This window comes from Aulostomus chinensis, chromosome 14 (assembly GCF_037954235.1).
Source record: "Aulostomus chinensis isolate RoL2024-O1b breed Wild chromosome 14, RoL_Achi_v1.0, whole genome shotgun sequence".
Taxonomy (NCBI): domain Eukaryota; kingdom Metazoa; phylum Chordata; class Actinopteri; order Syngnathiformes; family Aulostomidae; genus Aulostomus; species Aulostomus chinensis.
Genome location: NC_141333.1, coordinates 3,516,481 through 3,532,363, shown reverse-complemented (window position 1 = coordinate 3,532,363; position 15,883 = coordinate 3,516,481). Strand labels below are relative to the sequence as shown.

General features: G+C 42.6%; 1 protein-coding gene across 2 annotated transcripts in view; it reads left to right on the top strand.

Moving 5' to 3' along the window:
• LOC147249459 (BMP/retinoic acid-inducible neural-specific protein 3-like) overlaps window positions 1-15,883 on the top strand; it is a 50,493-nt gene that overhangs the window by 2,755 nt on the left and 31,855 nt on the right. For both annotated transcript variants that reach the window (XM_086224498.1, XM_086224499.1), the window contains exon 2: window positions 13,880-14,249. In XM_086224498.1, the coding sequence (XP_086080624.1) occupies window positions 14,035-14,249 (215 nt within the window). In that variant the 5' untranslated portion in view covers window positions 13,880-14,034. The remainder of the gene's footprint in view (window positions 1-13,879; window positions 14,250-15,883) is intronic.

Sequence of the window (15,883 nt, the reverse complement as noted above, 5' to 3'; positions counted from 1 at the left end):
CTATTGTGTCTTTTAGGTGCAACAACAACAACAACAACAACATTGGCTCAATGTTGCAGATTCACATCCATAAATAACCGTCTCTATTGTTCCAGGCCATTTCTCTCTTGCCGGGCCTTGCTCCCTCAATGGCTGTCATGGCTGAAGCTCATCTAAGATGGATCTGGGTATGCAGCCTTCTAGATATATGGGATGTGTCAGTGATGCATCAGCAGGCCGCTCAGCTCCCCACAGTTCTCTCTCTCTTTCTTACACACACACACACACACACACACACATATCGCCTGGGTGCCTCGGATCTCTGGCTTTTGTCTGCAAACACCAAAACCAGTTGAAGAAAAATACTGTGTCTCCAGTTTTAAAGTCATTTTATTATCCATTCTGCCATTTGTACGAGCCAGACGGAGGACTGACGAGCTGCTCCGTAGACTGGGGTGCAAATACATGGAAGTGAACAGGTAGAGCAAGAAAAGAAGAAGAAAGTACTACGTATTTAAGAGTTAGGACACAAATTCAAGATTTAGTAAAGTAATAAAAAGCCATGAATGCAGCTCGTGGCGGTATTGATGTCGTTTGGGTTGAGAGAAGGAGGATGATGGCGAGAAGGATGAAGGGCAAAGGGCCGTTTTTGGAAATGTTTAGGCCACATCATCACGATAGAGGAGCAGAGACTGGGACATCAGCTGGAGAGGCTGAGCTAGCTGACACCTGCCTCTGAAGACCCCCAATAACTGTGCTAAAAAATATCCAGGTGGCTGAAACTGGCCCAGTGCCAGCATCACACTCCTAGCGTTGTCCGTGTGATGAAGACGGATTTTTTTTCCTTCTGAGCTTCGAGCCGGGAGCCTCAATCTTTCCTTTTTTTTAAAAATGTTAAAACATTTTTAAAAGACTTGAGTCCCAGTAGAGCCTCAAGTGATGTCACCTCAGGCGGGTTATCAATTAACTTGCTGGTCTCTGTTGAGCAGCTTCAGACGCTTTCTCCTATATGCAGTCGTGCTCCCCAAAATCTGTAAACAGACTTTGATGTGTTAGTCTGTGAGTAAGCAGTAAATATGTGCAGGCCTGTGCTGCGAGAGAGCCCAATGAATACTTCATCGTAAGTGCTATTTACTGGGAAGTCATCGGTTGTAAGAAAATAGTAAAAAGTAAAATCTGAGAGAAGATAAAAGAAAGAACGGAAGGAGGGAATGAAGAAAACAACTGTGCAGGTTTGGCGTTATTGTGTCCTCAAGTTTTGCCAGAATCTGCTCAATATCCACAGCCCAGAATTTCATGATAATGAGCGAACCGACATCTGAAATGACAGAGAAGAGCAGTAGGAGGAGAGAGGAAAGTGGGAGAGATGAAAAGATGAGAATAAAGCAAATTCATAAAAGAGTAAAAAAATGTCTCATTGAGGCGATATGAGACTGCACAGCGCCTTAAAATCGCTCAGATTTAGGCTGACTGGGGCATTTAACCAGAATCTCTCTCTTAAGGCAGCTGGTAATTGAATGTTGGGTCTGAACATGTTCTGTAAAAACATACACACACACACACACACACACACACACACACACACTGACAACAGACTTGCTGTAAAAGCGATCGCTAGCCTGTCACAAAAAGTAATGTACTAAATTTTTTATTTCGCTTTATAAATCAAACAAACATTGTCAAAATGAAATGGCTACGATCACTACAGAGCAGACAAAAAAGGACATATCGCTATAAATGACCACGTTTATGTTGGAATACGCACAGTGAAGACCTCCTTCGTCGGTAACGTTAACAGTCCAACAAACAAAAGCATTATAATACGTTAAAAATAAAAAGAAGTTGCAATGCAGGTGTGATGTGGAGCTCCTGGAGCACTCGATGTGTTCACTTGAGTGACCACTTTTTTTCCTCATTTCCTTTTAAAGAATCATTTATTTTCTCTGCCTTTCAGGGACAAGAAAGAGGCAATCAGTGTCAAAAAATATGAATGTGTTACTCCGGCAATATATTACACATCCTTAAATGACTTGCTAAATTTGAAAAATGGTCCAAAGTGACGCTGCACAGGCAGGGACGTGCTGGTTTGTGGTCTCGACTGCAGGTAGATCCCAAGCAGTGAGCAAGTTCAGCAGCAGCCTTCAGCAGACCTTCCCCGGCTTTCCTTTGTGTTGGATTTCTGTGATAGATTGATCGTCTCAAACCCTCCTGAAAAAACCTGACCCGACCAAAGCTGCTTCTACAGCCACCGAGGGTTCTACGCTCCCAGGTTACAAGTTGGCTAGTGCTAAACGTGCTTAGTTTTTTGGCGTGCTCCTTTAACTCAAGGTTACTTCCATTCAGAGGTGGCGATGGTAGAAGTATTGATTCAACTGAATTTCTCAATAAAGGTGAGGAAGCAGTGGCTCTTCAGTGAACTCAAAGGAATAAAGGAACTTTTCTTTCTTCTGCTCCAGCTGCTTCATTTTTATCCGCCGTCACTCATGTCGATGCTCCTCCTCTCCTGACGCGCCGACATCACACTCTTCCACTTCTCCTCGGTCCCTGCCTCCCCTTCCAGAAGCTTCCTTCTTCAACTGTTATTAACATTTCCATGTTTCTCACATTCTGCATTGTAAACTCTTTTCTTGTCTGTACCAACATCTACTGCACGTCTGTCCCTCCTGGTGAGGGATCCCTCCTCTGTTGCTCACCCTGAGGTTTCTCAGATTTTTCCCTGTTAAAAGGGTTTTCTATGGAGTTTCTCCTCAGTCGATGTGAGGCTCTGAGGGCAGAGGATGTTGTTATGATGCCACGTGAAGCCCTTTGAGACAAACTGGTGGTGAAAACGGGCTCTACAAATAAAACTGCCTTGCCTTGCCTTGCCTTGCCTTGCCCAACTCGTTCCTGTCCTTCTTTATGAGGGAATTTCCATCTCCTCTTTAATATAATTTATTCGTTCTGACCTACAACACTGACATGCGTTCGAGGTGAGGGGCGAGCCAGTTGTCTGCCCTTTTCAACAAACGTCTTTTACTTCATGTTTGTTGCGCATGAAAACCAAAGAAAGACGCAGGCTTTAAAAATGTAAAGACCACACAAACTACAGGTGTTTGTGTTACAGGATTTAACATTTTCATGGTAAAATAATTAGATTTTTTTCTGAAATGTCCTCAGCAAAACCCCATAAAACCTTGACAGAGGCGCAGGAGTCCCTGTGAATACGATAATGAAAAATGTTGACGTCCTCTGCATAGATACTGGAAGCCTTGTGTTGAAGTGATGTTTTTTGTGTGTCACAAGAGTTTGTGTGGGAAAGTGTCGCCGTCCTGACACTCAAACACGTCTTTCTTTGTTGTGTAACGGCACGCACTGAAATTTAAGCAAGTTTTACATTTGCAGGGTTTCATGCAGGCTGAAGTTACCAAAATGAAGTTATGAGGTCTCGCAGAGGTCGATTCATAAACGTCACGGCAATAAAAGTGAAAAAAGACCAGGTGCCTGACGAATCTACTTAAGTGTAGTAAAGCCTGTGTAGTTTGTCACTTCCCATCGCTGCCGTCATTGCTGTTGACTTATTTTGGAAACTTCAGTGTGCCACAACTCATTTTCCTCCCCGCGATAAAAAGCACGAAGCCACGACCTACGTCAGAGTTTAGAGAAGATATCAAACAAGAGAATTATCATGAATCGAGAGACGAGCAGCAGGAAACTGTCCTCGTGACTCCGTAGATAAGAAGCAGAAAAGCCGAGTTGAACTTTTTCCTGTTTGTGGGTTTTCAACAGACCTGCAGTGGCGCACACCATAAAATAAATAAAAAGCCCCACGCTCAAGGGAGCAGCAGAAACGAAGACCGCTCCTTTTATTTGAGAGCAACCTTTGTCCCTGCTTATACAAGACCACCGGCAGGTTGAAGCACATTTGTGTTTGACTGAGATCTATAGAAGCCTCACTCAAATGTTCTAGCAACTCAGTGACACCAAGCCATAAAAAGGAAGTCATCATCGCGCTGAACTTCTCCCCTGTTTGCTCTCAGCCGCAAAATCGGTTTTAACTGGCTGAAGTCCAGACATATAAACACTTACAAAGATTGCTAACTGAATGGATCTGCATGGAGAATTAATAACTGATGGCTGCCGTAACCACGAAGGACAACGCTAACCAAACGCTCCAAAATCAAGGTGTGATTTGATGTGGTGTTGTCGCGACGTGGCGACATCTCGCATCATTTTATCTGTAGTGGTGGAGGGAAGCAGGTGTTTTGTGCTCGCTGGAATCAAACTCCTGTTGTAAGTTGTTTATGCATTTGAAGTTGTTGTGTTGTTGTGTTTGTCGCCAGTTTGCTCCCACCAGCCAAATTACATTCTTGTATTTTTGAGGGGAAAAAAAAGAAAAAGACAAAACAGATTTTTAAGGCAGAGAAATTCCACTGCAGACATCTTCAAGGGAACAGCTCAAGCAAACAAATTCTAAGTTTGTGAAAGTGCCCGACGGATAAAAATAGGGTTTAAGAACGACTTATGCTCCTTAAATGGAACTGTAACAAAAGGTGCCTCTGCAGAGGCCTGGGGTTGGTTTGCTGCTTGTTGGTTTGTCTTGTGTGCGGCTCAGTTATTGATCAGCTGCCTTCATCTCAGGCGTGGCTCCAGGATTCCACTTTTGGATGGGCCAAAGTCATTTTGGCTGGGCCTTTTTAATTACAGAAGTTAATTCTGTTTGCCTCCCTTTGACAGTTTCCAACTGGTAGTCTCTCTAAAACGGAAATGACTGATACCACGCAGAGCAGCAAGCACATCTGGCTGATTATGAAACTTTGAAAAAACAAAACAAAAAGGAAACATTTTCATGCCAAGATGGCTGATTGTTTACCTGAAACTAATCGCAAGCAGCAGGTATATTTCTGAAATTGTGTAAAAGGGAAACTCCAGTCTAAGATTGCATCCATTTTTCAAACACTCAGTTCAGAGCAGTCTTGGACTGACACATGCATGTGTAGAGTTAACAAACCTGGGAGGATGTGAAATAATCTGTTTACATGATAGCAGCCTAATTCATCATAATAGATGTTTTAATTTTAAACCGGGAGTGTTTTTTAGCCTTTGTTGTGTCTTGATATGTTAATTTTGATAATCAAATATACTAAAATATACAGTATGTTCCTCTAGGAGGCCCTGGCCTGTTAAGCTCCCCACCGACACAGCTCCGGCTTCATCTCAGAAACCAAAATATAAGACTATGATGTCATAATATATATTTTTTGGACTTTTTAAACAACAAGAAGCATATAAAATAAATGTTTTAACACATAGCAGCAGCCACTAGAAGCAGGTTACTGCGTGGTGTTGTTGAGAATCTTATCAGATTTCAGGGCTCTTGACGGGTATTAAGACGACTTCTGGAAGTGAGGAGTCATTTCAGCCCAAATCTACTCCACATCCTGCCTCTAGTCCTGAGCCTTCCTCAGGATCCGTCAGACTCCAGGACATTTGATCCAGATCGCCTAAAAGTGAATTTCCATCAACTTTCTTAGGAATCCATTCGATTAGCTCGGCGATATTAGGCTAACAAACAAACACGTCACATTACCTGCAGTATTGGCTGAGGTAATGAATCCTGAAACTACACAGCAACAAAATAAAAGTTGTGCACAAAATGAGGTCCGTGCCATCACCTGCATTTGGGCCTGTCGACCATCCAGTTCGCCGAAGTAAATTCGGTCGCCCGGCAGAACAACACCTAGCCGAGGGTAAGAGGACCAGGGCAGGCGACCGTTCGTGTATTACGCCTCAGGTCTTAATGTCTGATGCTTAAATATGCATGTTTGCAGATCTTCCCATGTTTATTCATGACTGTGAATGCACATCCATGGAGTGCTTACACAGTGACATCTCTTATCTTTGATGTCTTCTTCCCAAGACACCATGGGAGCTCATTCTTGGTGTTTGTTTGTACGACAGCCGGATGAGTACAACTGCCAGCCGTATTATAATTTCACAAAGGCTGTGTTTTACTCGCGGCACTGGTATGAGAGGTATTGTTGACAGTTGTAGGGGGGAAGATAACTGGGTTAATTAGGGCCAAAAAACTCATTAGTCAGCACAGAGGGGAAGATGTTAAGTTTATCAGTTCCTGTTTTCCTACTTTGACGATGGTTTTGGGGTTGGCTCGCAGACAAGTTACAAAGTGGATCCTGTTGAAAGAAATTTTAATGAAATGTTTTAATCAAATCTAGCATCCCCCAAAAGTGTATACGCCTGCCTTCCATTTCTTAAACAGTGGCTTTTTCTCTCAAAGTGTGAGATTGTGGTGAGATCCAGTAAAAAACACGGAGCAGCACCGCTGAGTAGCTGTTGTGGGGGATGTTAGGTTGACCAGAGCAGACATGTTGCTACGTATGGTTGTTAACTCAGGGGTTCGCTAACTTGCTGTGAACCTCCTCTTCCTCCACTGGTGGTGTAATGTTATGAAGTTGTACACAGCTTGGCCTTTGCCTGGTAACCTCAAGCTGGGGCCCTCCGCCAGAGGCCTGGGGGCTTGAAGGTTAGGGTTCTTAGCTGTTCCTGGGGCTAGGACTGTTGGATAGTACTTGGAGCCTTTAGGGACCCAGAGTGAGCTGGTTTATCAGAGTGCAGGTGGGAGAAATAAAAACAGGGTTTTATTTATTTATGATGAAGGATTTCAGAGGATTCTACAGATCTGTCTGGCGTACGTCCTGGTGGAAGAGTGCTGAAGACCTCATGCAACGTCCTCATCTTTTTAAGGTTTTTTTTGTGGTATTGATTATTTTTCAATTGTTTTGTTAAAGTTTTAATATTTTATACAGACACAAAATACAATTTTTTTTTTTTTATTTAATAGCGTGTTTGTGTCTGCTGCCGAAGCAAAGAAATAAAGCTCTCATACGCTGACAGAGGCATCGTTAGGACTCAGTTGCTACATTCCCAGTGGTTGACTTTACATCCTACCACTAGCCGGCTAACTCTGACCTGTACTTCAACCTAGAATAAGTTTTTACCTTAAAGTAAAAAAATGAACATCATGAAGACACTTTTTCCCCCTCAAAGGGATGTAAATCCTGTTACTGCTTAAACAGATTTATGTCCCCACAACATGAGGAAATACCCGCAACACACAGTAGCGCAAAGCGCAGGGAGGTGACAGGTACAGCACTGGCATCCGACAATGAGCGAGCAGATGTTTGGAGACTGAATGCTCGGGTTTGTCCGGGTCTCCGATGAAAACGGCTGCTGAAATTCTCAGGAAAGATTAGGCGCGGGAGTTCCCACATCTCATCAAGCGCTCTGTATCCTTTAAAAGGTGAGAGTTAAGCTCCCACACTGCAGTCAGTAGCCAATATCTCTGGAGGAAACCTGTCATTCTGGCACTTACACAAAGTTACAGGAACGAGTGCAGTCCAGACTCAAAGACATGCATACAGAAATCCTGTGAAGAAGAAATGCGCTTCATCACAAGTTTGATCACAAGTTTGAGCCATGAAATGAGTTTGTTTGGGATGTTCATTTTATCAGAATCAATTGAGTTATTAACTTGAAGTGGCAACACTGGCAGATCAGCTAATTTACTCAAGGAGCTGATCATCTTTCCAAATGAACCCTGAATAATGGCGGGAATATCTGCAATCATGAAATGATCTCTTTAGCTAATGACTGACAGATTTGCACACATTTGCTTCCATTCTCCCCTATTATTCGTATTAATTGGTGTTCTTATTATTCAGAGAAAAAATGTGAACAACCACAGAATTGTTGCCATTTCACTCAGGTTCCACAGAGCTGGAGGACATGCCGAACACTCTGCACACCAGTTTTAATGCAGCTTACTTGCTTGCACTGAAAAAAATGTCTTTGATTTTTCTGTCTCTTCATTATATTGAATTTTTACATGTTAGGCCTCAAGAAAGAACAAACCCCCCCCCAACAAACAAAAGAGTTACGGGCACATCTTTTGTCTGTTCTCACTCCAAATGTTCAATTCTGTTTTCAAAACAGCATCTAATTGCTGAATAAACTCTTTGTGAGAAGTATTATGTCAAACCTGTTTTCAAAAAGTTGAACATTTTATTTTCAGTTGGTGTGAAAGAATCGCAGCAGCAGACGATGCCGGGACTCATTCCTGAATGGCTGCAGGCATGTATGAGAGAGCAATAATAGCTCCAAATAAATAAATCTGAGAAGCTTAAATACATAAGTCCCGTATGACTGTTATTTAGAGATATCGTAAAGCTGAGCTGAAATGAAAAAAATGCCCTCCTTGGTTATGTTGTTCGCTTATTTAACAATACATTAAAAAAAAGGAACAAAAATAAATTAATTTGTGTGAATTTTTAGATCAGAATAACTGTTCATCAGCGTCATTTTCTGGAGAATGAGTGAATACTGGATGATTTTTTTTCTCTTTGCCACTCCAAAGAAAACAACAACAAAAAAAAACCCTTCCAGAGAAATTCCCCTCACATCAATTCCAGGAATTTTACTTACAGAGAACGAGATCCAGCAGGAAACTGGTTGTGAAGATGGAGCTCGAATGACTTTCAGGAGGATTTTTCTATATTGCTCTTTGATAGGAAGAACAGAAAGAAAACCAGGGAGAGAGAGAGAGGGATGCATTACGCTGAGATCAAACCCAGGTATTTTACAGACTTAGAACCAGATCCAAAACAAAATTGGCCATCAAAATGCAACTAATGGATCCATAATCTCCTTCTGCTGAAATCATCTCAGCACAATGGAAGTGACTTTGCTTCATGGATAGAAAGAGCTTGTTTCGGCTCATTTCTGAAGAGCCCTTGCATTCGTTTGAGAAGAGTTCGGCGCACGAGTTACTTACATTACGAATTTGCATTGGAATCAACAGCCGCTCCTCTGCAGGGCTTTTTTTTTTTTTTCTTCAGTAATAGCAGGATGTTAAACCCGAGTCTTTGCAGAACGTTTGATAAGCCTTTTTTGTGTCGCTGCACTTTCTGAATATCTCACTGTTGTGACGGGGCGAGGGGCTGAAAACACTCCTCTGTCTGTTGAAATGACGGCGCAAAACACTTGTGATCGTGTAGAACTGCGACATTCAGTCCATTAGTTGATTCAAAAATGCATCTTTAAGTATTCTGATATTTAATGAGTCATTTCAGTGTTTTTTTCCCAAGCAAAAATGTCAAAACATTGGCTGATCCCAGGTTCAGGGTTTGCTCCTGGTTTTCCATTTGTAACAGAAATGAGGAGTTTTGTGGAGGCAGAGGAAGCAATTTGGGCACTTTTCAAACCTTCTTGAAAACATGTTGAAATGATTCATCAGGAAATTAATCATCAGGTTACGCTGCCCTATGGGGAAAATGCTGACAGTCAACAGAGAGAGCAACTTCGAAACCTTCAAGTGCCTTCTGCAGCTTTTAATTCAACTTAAAATACTGGTGAAATTTGCTCTGAGAGTCTGTCCAGTTCATAGCTTCAAGGAAAATGAGACGAATCTACATGAGTACTGGGTTAAGGGATGTGTGGCGTCATGTGCCTTTCATCAGTCTAATTCTTGGCAGCCACCTATTCAGGGACTGAAAGTCTTTATTACATTCTTATGCAGGAAAATCTATTCCCTCTTCATTTTCTCTCTCCTCACAATCCCATTGAGAGGACCTCACAGGAACAAACACAGCTTTCATTTCATACAGAGGTTCCAAACAGCCGCGGGTTACTGCTGGCCCACGTTCTGCAAAATCATATTTGAGTGGATCCACTGGAGCCGCGGTGCTTGCCTACTGCTGGAATTGGAAATACATTCCTGTTGTATCACCCAACATTTGATTTGTTGTTTTTGGATTATATGAGAGCTGTCTGCCTCAAGGAGGAGCGTTTTTCAAACATTGTTTGATCAAAAGCAGTTTGCTTAAGGTTTAAAATGTGATATAATAAGAATGTCATGTATCTGATATCATCTAGCCGTCTCATGACAAAGGCTCGGTGCAGGACTTTGTTTGGACGATAATGTGATTATGAGGCTGGCACAGTCTTGTCTGACAACAATGAACGGTTGCAGACAAGACTGCCATAGCAGTTGTGCAAAAAAAAAAAAAAGCAGGATGTGAATCAAAAATGGGATTTATAGACATTCCAGAATGCAGAGGATGAAGTGAGTGGGTGGTTTGATGGGGGATAGAGAAAAAACAAAGAGGAAGATGTGTGAGAGGAAGGATAAAGAGCAGCAGAGAACAGAGAGCCGAGTGTTCTCCGTCCCTGCATGCTCTCCTGCATCAGCTTCTTGGACAGCTGCCTGTCAGATGAGAGGATTAAAGAGTCTTTTAATATGACCTCTGCGCCGTGTTCTGATAGTAACATGCTGCCCACTCTGTTCTGAGTGAGGTCAGCCTATACACAACATGCACCGCGCCTCACCTGTAACATTTTGTTGAGCACAATGGAGGCCAGAAGTCGTTTTTTTTTAAGCCTCACTTAACAAAAGATGCACATGTGGCTGTGGAGGCCCGATTCACTGCAGCGCTGAGGGCTCGTCAATCATTATCAAGCGGATTTACTCTTTAAATTAAGTCTAACTGTGATGTAGCGGGATTTGAACTATTACGTCCTGTGGCCGTCCATCGCCGGAGGACCAGTTGGAAACGTGCTCTGGATGAACTGGGACTGAGGACGTGGCAGAAGATAACACAAAAAGTGGGAAGACAGCTGTTTCTCTTTTCTCCCAGTGAATAAATAAACGATTGAGCACTGCTGGATTGAGAGCAGATAATTGCTGAAGGCCTTATTCACTTTTTTACAGCGTCGACAACAAAGGAAGCTGAAAGAATGAGGGGGAAAATATGTCATTGCCAGTGCTGCTTTCTACTTCATGCCGTCAATAAGATGAAGTGTATATTCTCTAGACTTGATGAGGATTTATGGCGTAGACACGCAGGTCCTCAGTCTCTGTCCGGTGTTTTAGGTCTGGAATTAGAACCACGGAGAAGTGCAACGGTACCATTGAGCGGTTTTATGAATTCAATTCATCAGATTTCATTGATAAGCTGCAGCTCGTTCAGTTCTTTCGTCCTCCTTGGTCCATCTTTGCCAAATCTTTATGTTTATGAGCTCATCCAGGCTTTTCCCTTGAATCTCCCTGGAAACGACAGTTTCTATCAACATTCATGTACCGTTATGCGATACATTGTTCATCTTCTTTACAACTGGGTCGGGGCTTTTAAGTACTTGATTTTGAAAATTTTAGCACGAGCACTTGGTTTGAATCAAGATGAAACTTGAGGTCTGACAGCCAAAATGTTGACTGGGCCAGACAAGAAGATAGAGACCCTTTGCTGACCGGCTGATCGTTAGCTTAGCACAGTGAATGATAGCAGATGGACGTGTAGGCGTTTGAGGTGCTGCGTCAAGTCATCACGCCCAGTCAGGAAAGTAGTCCTAACTATGTGCCATGATAAAAGTACAATATCTCATAAATTGAAATTGTTCTTGTTTTAACATTTTCTGTTATACGTAACCCTGTAGAGCTAAAGTCCATTCAGGGAATGTTGTATTTAATTATTCGTAAGTGAGTTATGCTAACCTACCCTTCCACCACCTTTCATTGTGCTAAGCTAACTAGCAGTCAGCTGATGTCTGTGGGTCTCAACTCTCTAATACAGCACAGAGGACTTTTCCTGTCTCTGGGGAGGACAGCAAATAATCTTAATGTATGAATAATAATAAATAATCTTAATAGCTTCTTTATGTAAAAACCCTACAGCTTTAAGGGGTGACTTTAGTTAGAGAAACGTGCAACACACAAGAAACAAAAGGGGGGTATAAAACGCACAAAATGTAATGAGAGTCCGGTTGTCCTAACTGCACTAACACACGTGCACACTTTCCCATATGCACGCACACACACACACACACACACACACACACACACACACACTAGGATCACAAATACGGCGTCTGAGGCGTAACGACAGCGATGGCAGACTGAAATCAATTGTGAGCTCATCTCAACATATTAAAAACTTCTTAATTAAACTCATCCAGCATGCTAACATTAATTAATTAAGCCGTATCCGTCTCATTCTGAAGTGGAGGAATACATAACAGTACTGAATGTCACCTTTTAATTCGCCTTTTGCTCTTGCGATGGGCCCCCAGCTGTTGTCGCTGCACTCCTCCCATGCGGCCTGTTGTGTTTTCTGGGGGTAATGATTTTTAGAAGCCCACACGTGCGCACAGACACACACACACACACACACACACACACGGTCACATGGCTGAGTTAACTTGACAGATTGTCATCAGAATACTATAATGGGACTCAAACTCCCCTGCAACTGCAACACACACTTTACTGTGCAAGTGTGTCACTGAAAGAAACTGACAGGCCTGAGGATGGTGTGAAGACGAATGTGAGCGCTGGACAACCATCTGACCAGCAGCTCGTCGCAGAAAATAACTGACATTTTCTTTCCTTTTTTTTCTTTTTTTTTTGCTACCGTAGCAAGACAGATATTTTTAAAATCTTTGTTCTTGCATATTTTCAGTGTTTTTCTGGTGAGTCATCTCATAATAAATCTCCTGCAGTGAAATGAAAGTGCTGGAAGGGTAACGAGTTCTAAAAAAAAAAAGAAGCAGCATTTATTACAAATTTTAAAGGGATAAATTCCTGGTTGGAATCTTCCTTTCTACAAGCTCCCACTCAAAAAGGCCTGTGTATCTGAATATTTCTGTCTCAGATGACAACAGATCAGAGCGCAATTACAAACTAAGACCTCAAAACTTTTCTCCCCAGTTAAATTATTATTCAAATCCCAATTTACTTGAGGCAATTAATCAAAATAAAATACTGCAGCTAAAAGGATCTCCCTCTCAGGAAAGCATGTTGATCAAATATATTCACTGAAAAGGTAAAGAAACATCCATCAAGATGTTCCTTCGTATATTCTGTCATTCAAAGCTTGTGAAATTACGCTTTGGTCTTGTTAAGCAACTTGTCCATTTTCAATGCTATTTTTTTTTTTGTTGGGTTTCATAAAATGAATTTTGTAGGAAAAAACCCCACTTTCTTGAAACATCATTTTAATGACTTGTGGATAACGAGGTTCTTGCTGCTTTAATTTCTCTTCTGAGCGCCCATATTTGTTTCTGCATTATTCACCTCGAGCGTGACTCTCCCGCTAGCTGGTGGTGCTGCTTTCAGGTGCAAGAGGCTACCTCAGAATTATCAGCACAAGTCAGTAAAGGAGTTATTTGGGAGAAAACTGAAAAGAGGAAAGCTGGAGCTACAGCTAGCTGGGAATGTTCCCACAACATTAATCACAACATTCTGGGAACAAGTTAGCGACCCAGAGTGCTGCACTTGACATTCGCACGTCACGTTCCACTTAAAATCCTCTCAGAAGGCTGCCATGCTGGGGTCAGATTTGCAGAGTAATGTGGTTGATGGAACCCTTCATTTGCTGCTGCTCTGTTCTCTGGATGTAACAAGTATGCTATTTTGATGTACTTGTCTGGAATATGCAAGAGTGTTGTACATTTTGTTGTTGCCTAGTAATTTATGACGAAACTGTATTTTTGCCACCAAGAACTTCTGACTCACTGCTGCTGCTGTTCATGCAGTGTTGTAGTATTTCACAGATTTCAACAAGATAAAAAGTAAGCTGAACTAAAACTTTGCCAACTCTGCTAAGGTCTTTTACAGTTTGCCACACAATTAAAACAAAAATCTGTTTAGTTAAACTCATGAATTCATTGACAGATTGAACATGAAATTGAATGTTATTTTTGGAGGCTGTCACATTATTTTAAGGTCATAAAACTTCAAAACAATTATGAATTCAAGCATCTGGTTGCTACCTGAGGCTGTCAGAATAATCACTTATTTGTGGTCGCTTGTGTACTTTTGGATTTCTTCTTATGTAAGACTGTTTTTCTGCAGGTGCTCGGGGGGCTTTGAGGTGATGCAGGTCCCCCGGTCATCTCAGTGGAGGAGCCAGAGCAGCTCTGGCTGTTGAACGCCCACCACCACCACCACCACCACTACCACCACCACCACCACCCACCCTCATCCCTCTCTCGCTCCCTCCATCTCTGATGGCTCTATGGGCCGTCGTCAGCCTCAGCCTTCACTGCTGGGTGTGTTTACACTCTGCCGTAGCAGCAACGACAGCCAGTCTCCCAAATGACAAGCCCGGGGGCCCCCTGGACTGGCTCCTGTCTGATAAGGGGCCCTTCCATCACTCCCCAGAGTACATCGACTTTGTGGAGAAGAACCGGCAAGGCTTCTCTACTAGATACAAGATATACAGGTGAGTTATGGCGCCACAATGGGAAAAAAAGCCCAGATTCATTGTACCAGTAAATCAACTGATGAAACAACAGTTTGTGATTTTTTTTTTGGACAAATTTACTTTCTTGCCAAGAGTACGAGGCTGCGATCAGCACTACTTTCATGTCTCGCACATTGAATCCACTGCCAACAGCCAATTAGCTTTGATTAGCATAAAAAACTGGAAACAGATTCTTCTTTCTGAAGCTGACAGAATCAGAAGTTCACAAATCGTCACGGTTTGTGTTTAATTTAGATGTAGCTCACCCCGCAACCCGGCGTACTTTTTCCTGTGTGAATGAAACACATCGAGAGACACCGGTGGCATCAAGCTTGTCATCTCTGCATTTTCCAACATGTTGATTCCTGTAAACGTGCACTGAGAGCCTGAGCTGCACAACAAGCAGATGACCTCTTACACTGCTTACACACCAGACAGGTCGTGCTGTCGCTACTCGCACGCGTCTCTCCAGACGACTGGTTCGAGAGGAGAGATTCTGTTTTATTCTTTCACCCAATAACTTTGAAGATGCAGCATTTGATTCATTATCCCACTTGATGTTGGAGCGGGAAACTCCACTCAATACTGCATGGAAACCCCAGGTAACACAACCCAATGGTGGTAAGCTCTGCCGCGTACTTGTGTCGTAAGAAAAATGATAGATTTATTCAAAGTCAACAGTCTTAACCTTAAATTCAGCAGCCTAAGGGCCTCTGTGCACATCGCATTACACTGGTAAATGCGGCCGCCTCTTTCTCCCTGAACATTCTCTGGAGATCCACCCACTTTCTGGAGGAGAAGCTGATATTGCCGGTTAGCCAGTAATAGGCCTGACATCGTAGTCCAGGCAAGAATAGCTCTTGGACCGAGCGATCATATTAGCCACAACGCTAGTGTCATGCACCCACGTCGTCTTTGCTCCACAGCTGTCAAGGGGTTGTCACCATTATAAATCTAGTGCTCCACACTTTGAGGGGGCTGGTGCTGATGGTGTAAAAACATGCCAAACAAATACAGAGTAAGAATACAAACAGATAATAAGAGAGCAAAGAGGACGAGCTTGTCAGGAGTACTGCTGTATATTAAAGTGATTGTTACAGTATTTGCTGCTGCGGGGTAATAAAGGTGTCGACTTCTGTACTCAGCAAAGACTGAGAGTTTTTATCTCCAACCGGGAGCCTGGTCCTGTTAACAGAGTATCTCTGGAACTGAATACAAACAGCCACTGGGATTCAAGGATGACGTTGGTGCACGACAACAATGACATGATGTCATGACATGAGGGGGTCAAAGGTCACTGCCCCTTCAAATATGACACAACATCCGCCTCGTTCTCATTCACGTGATGCCTCAGGAGGGATTTCCTTTGAATGTGTTACAAACATCCACTGGGACTCCAGGATGGAGTGACACCCCCTGCTGAGGCGTACACTCGCAGCGGGTTGTTTCTTGTGTTAGCACTTTTAACATCCAGTACGTGCACATTTCTTTCCAGTTGTTTTTTTCTCCACTTTTCTAGAAAAATAAAAATTGGCTAAAAAAATGTTTATGTTGAAGAACCAATTGTAATGCATTTGGGAACATGAGGCAAAAAGTCATTGCGGGTTTTGACA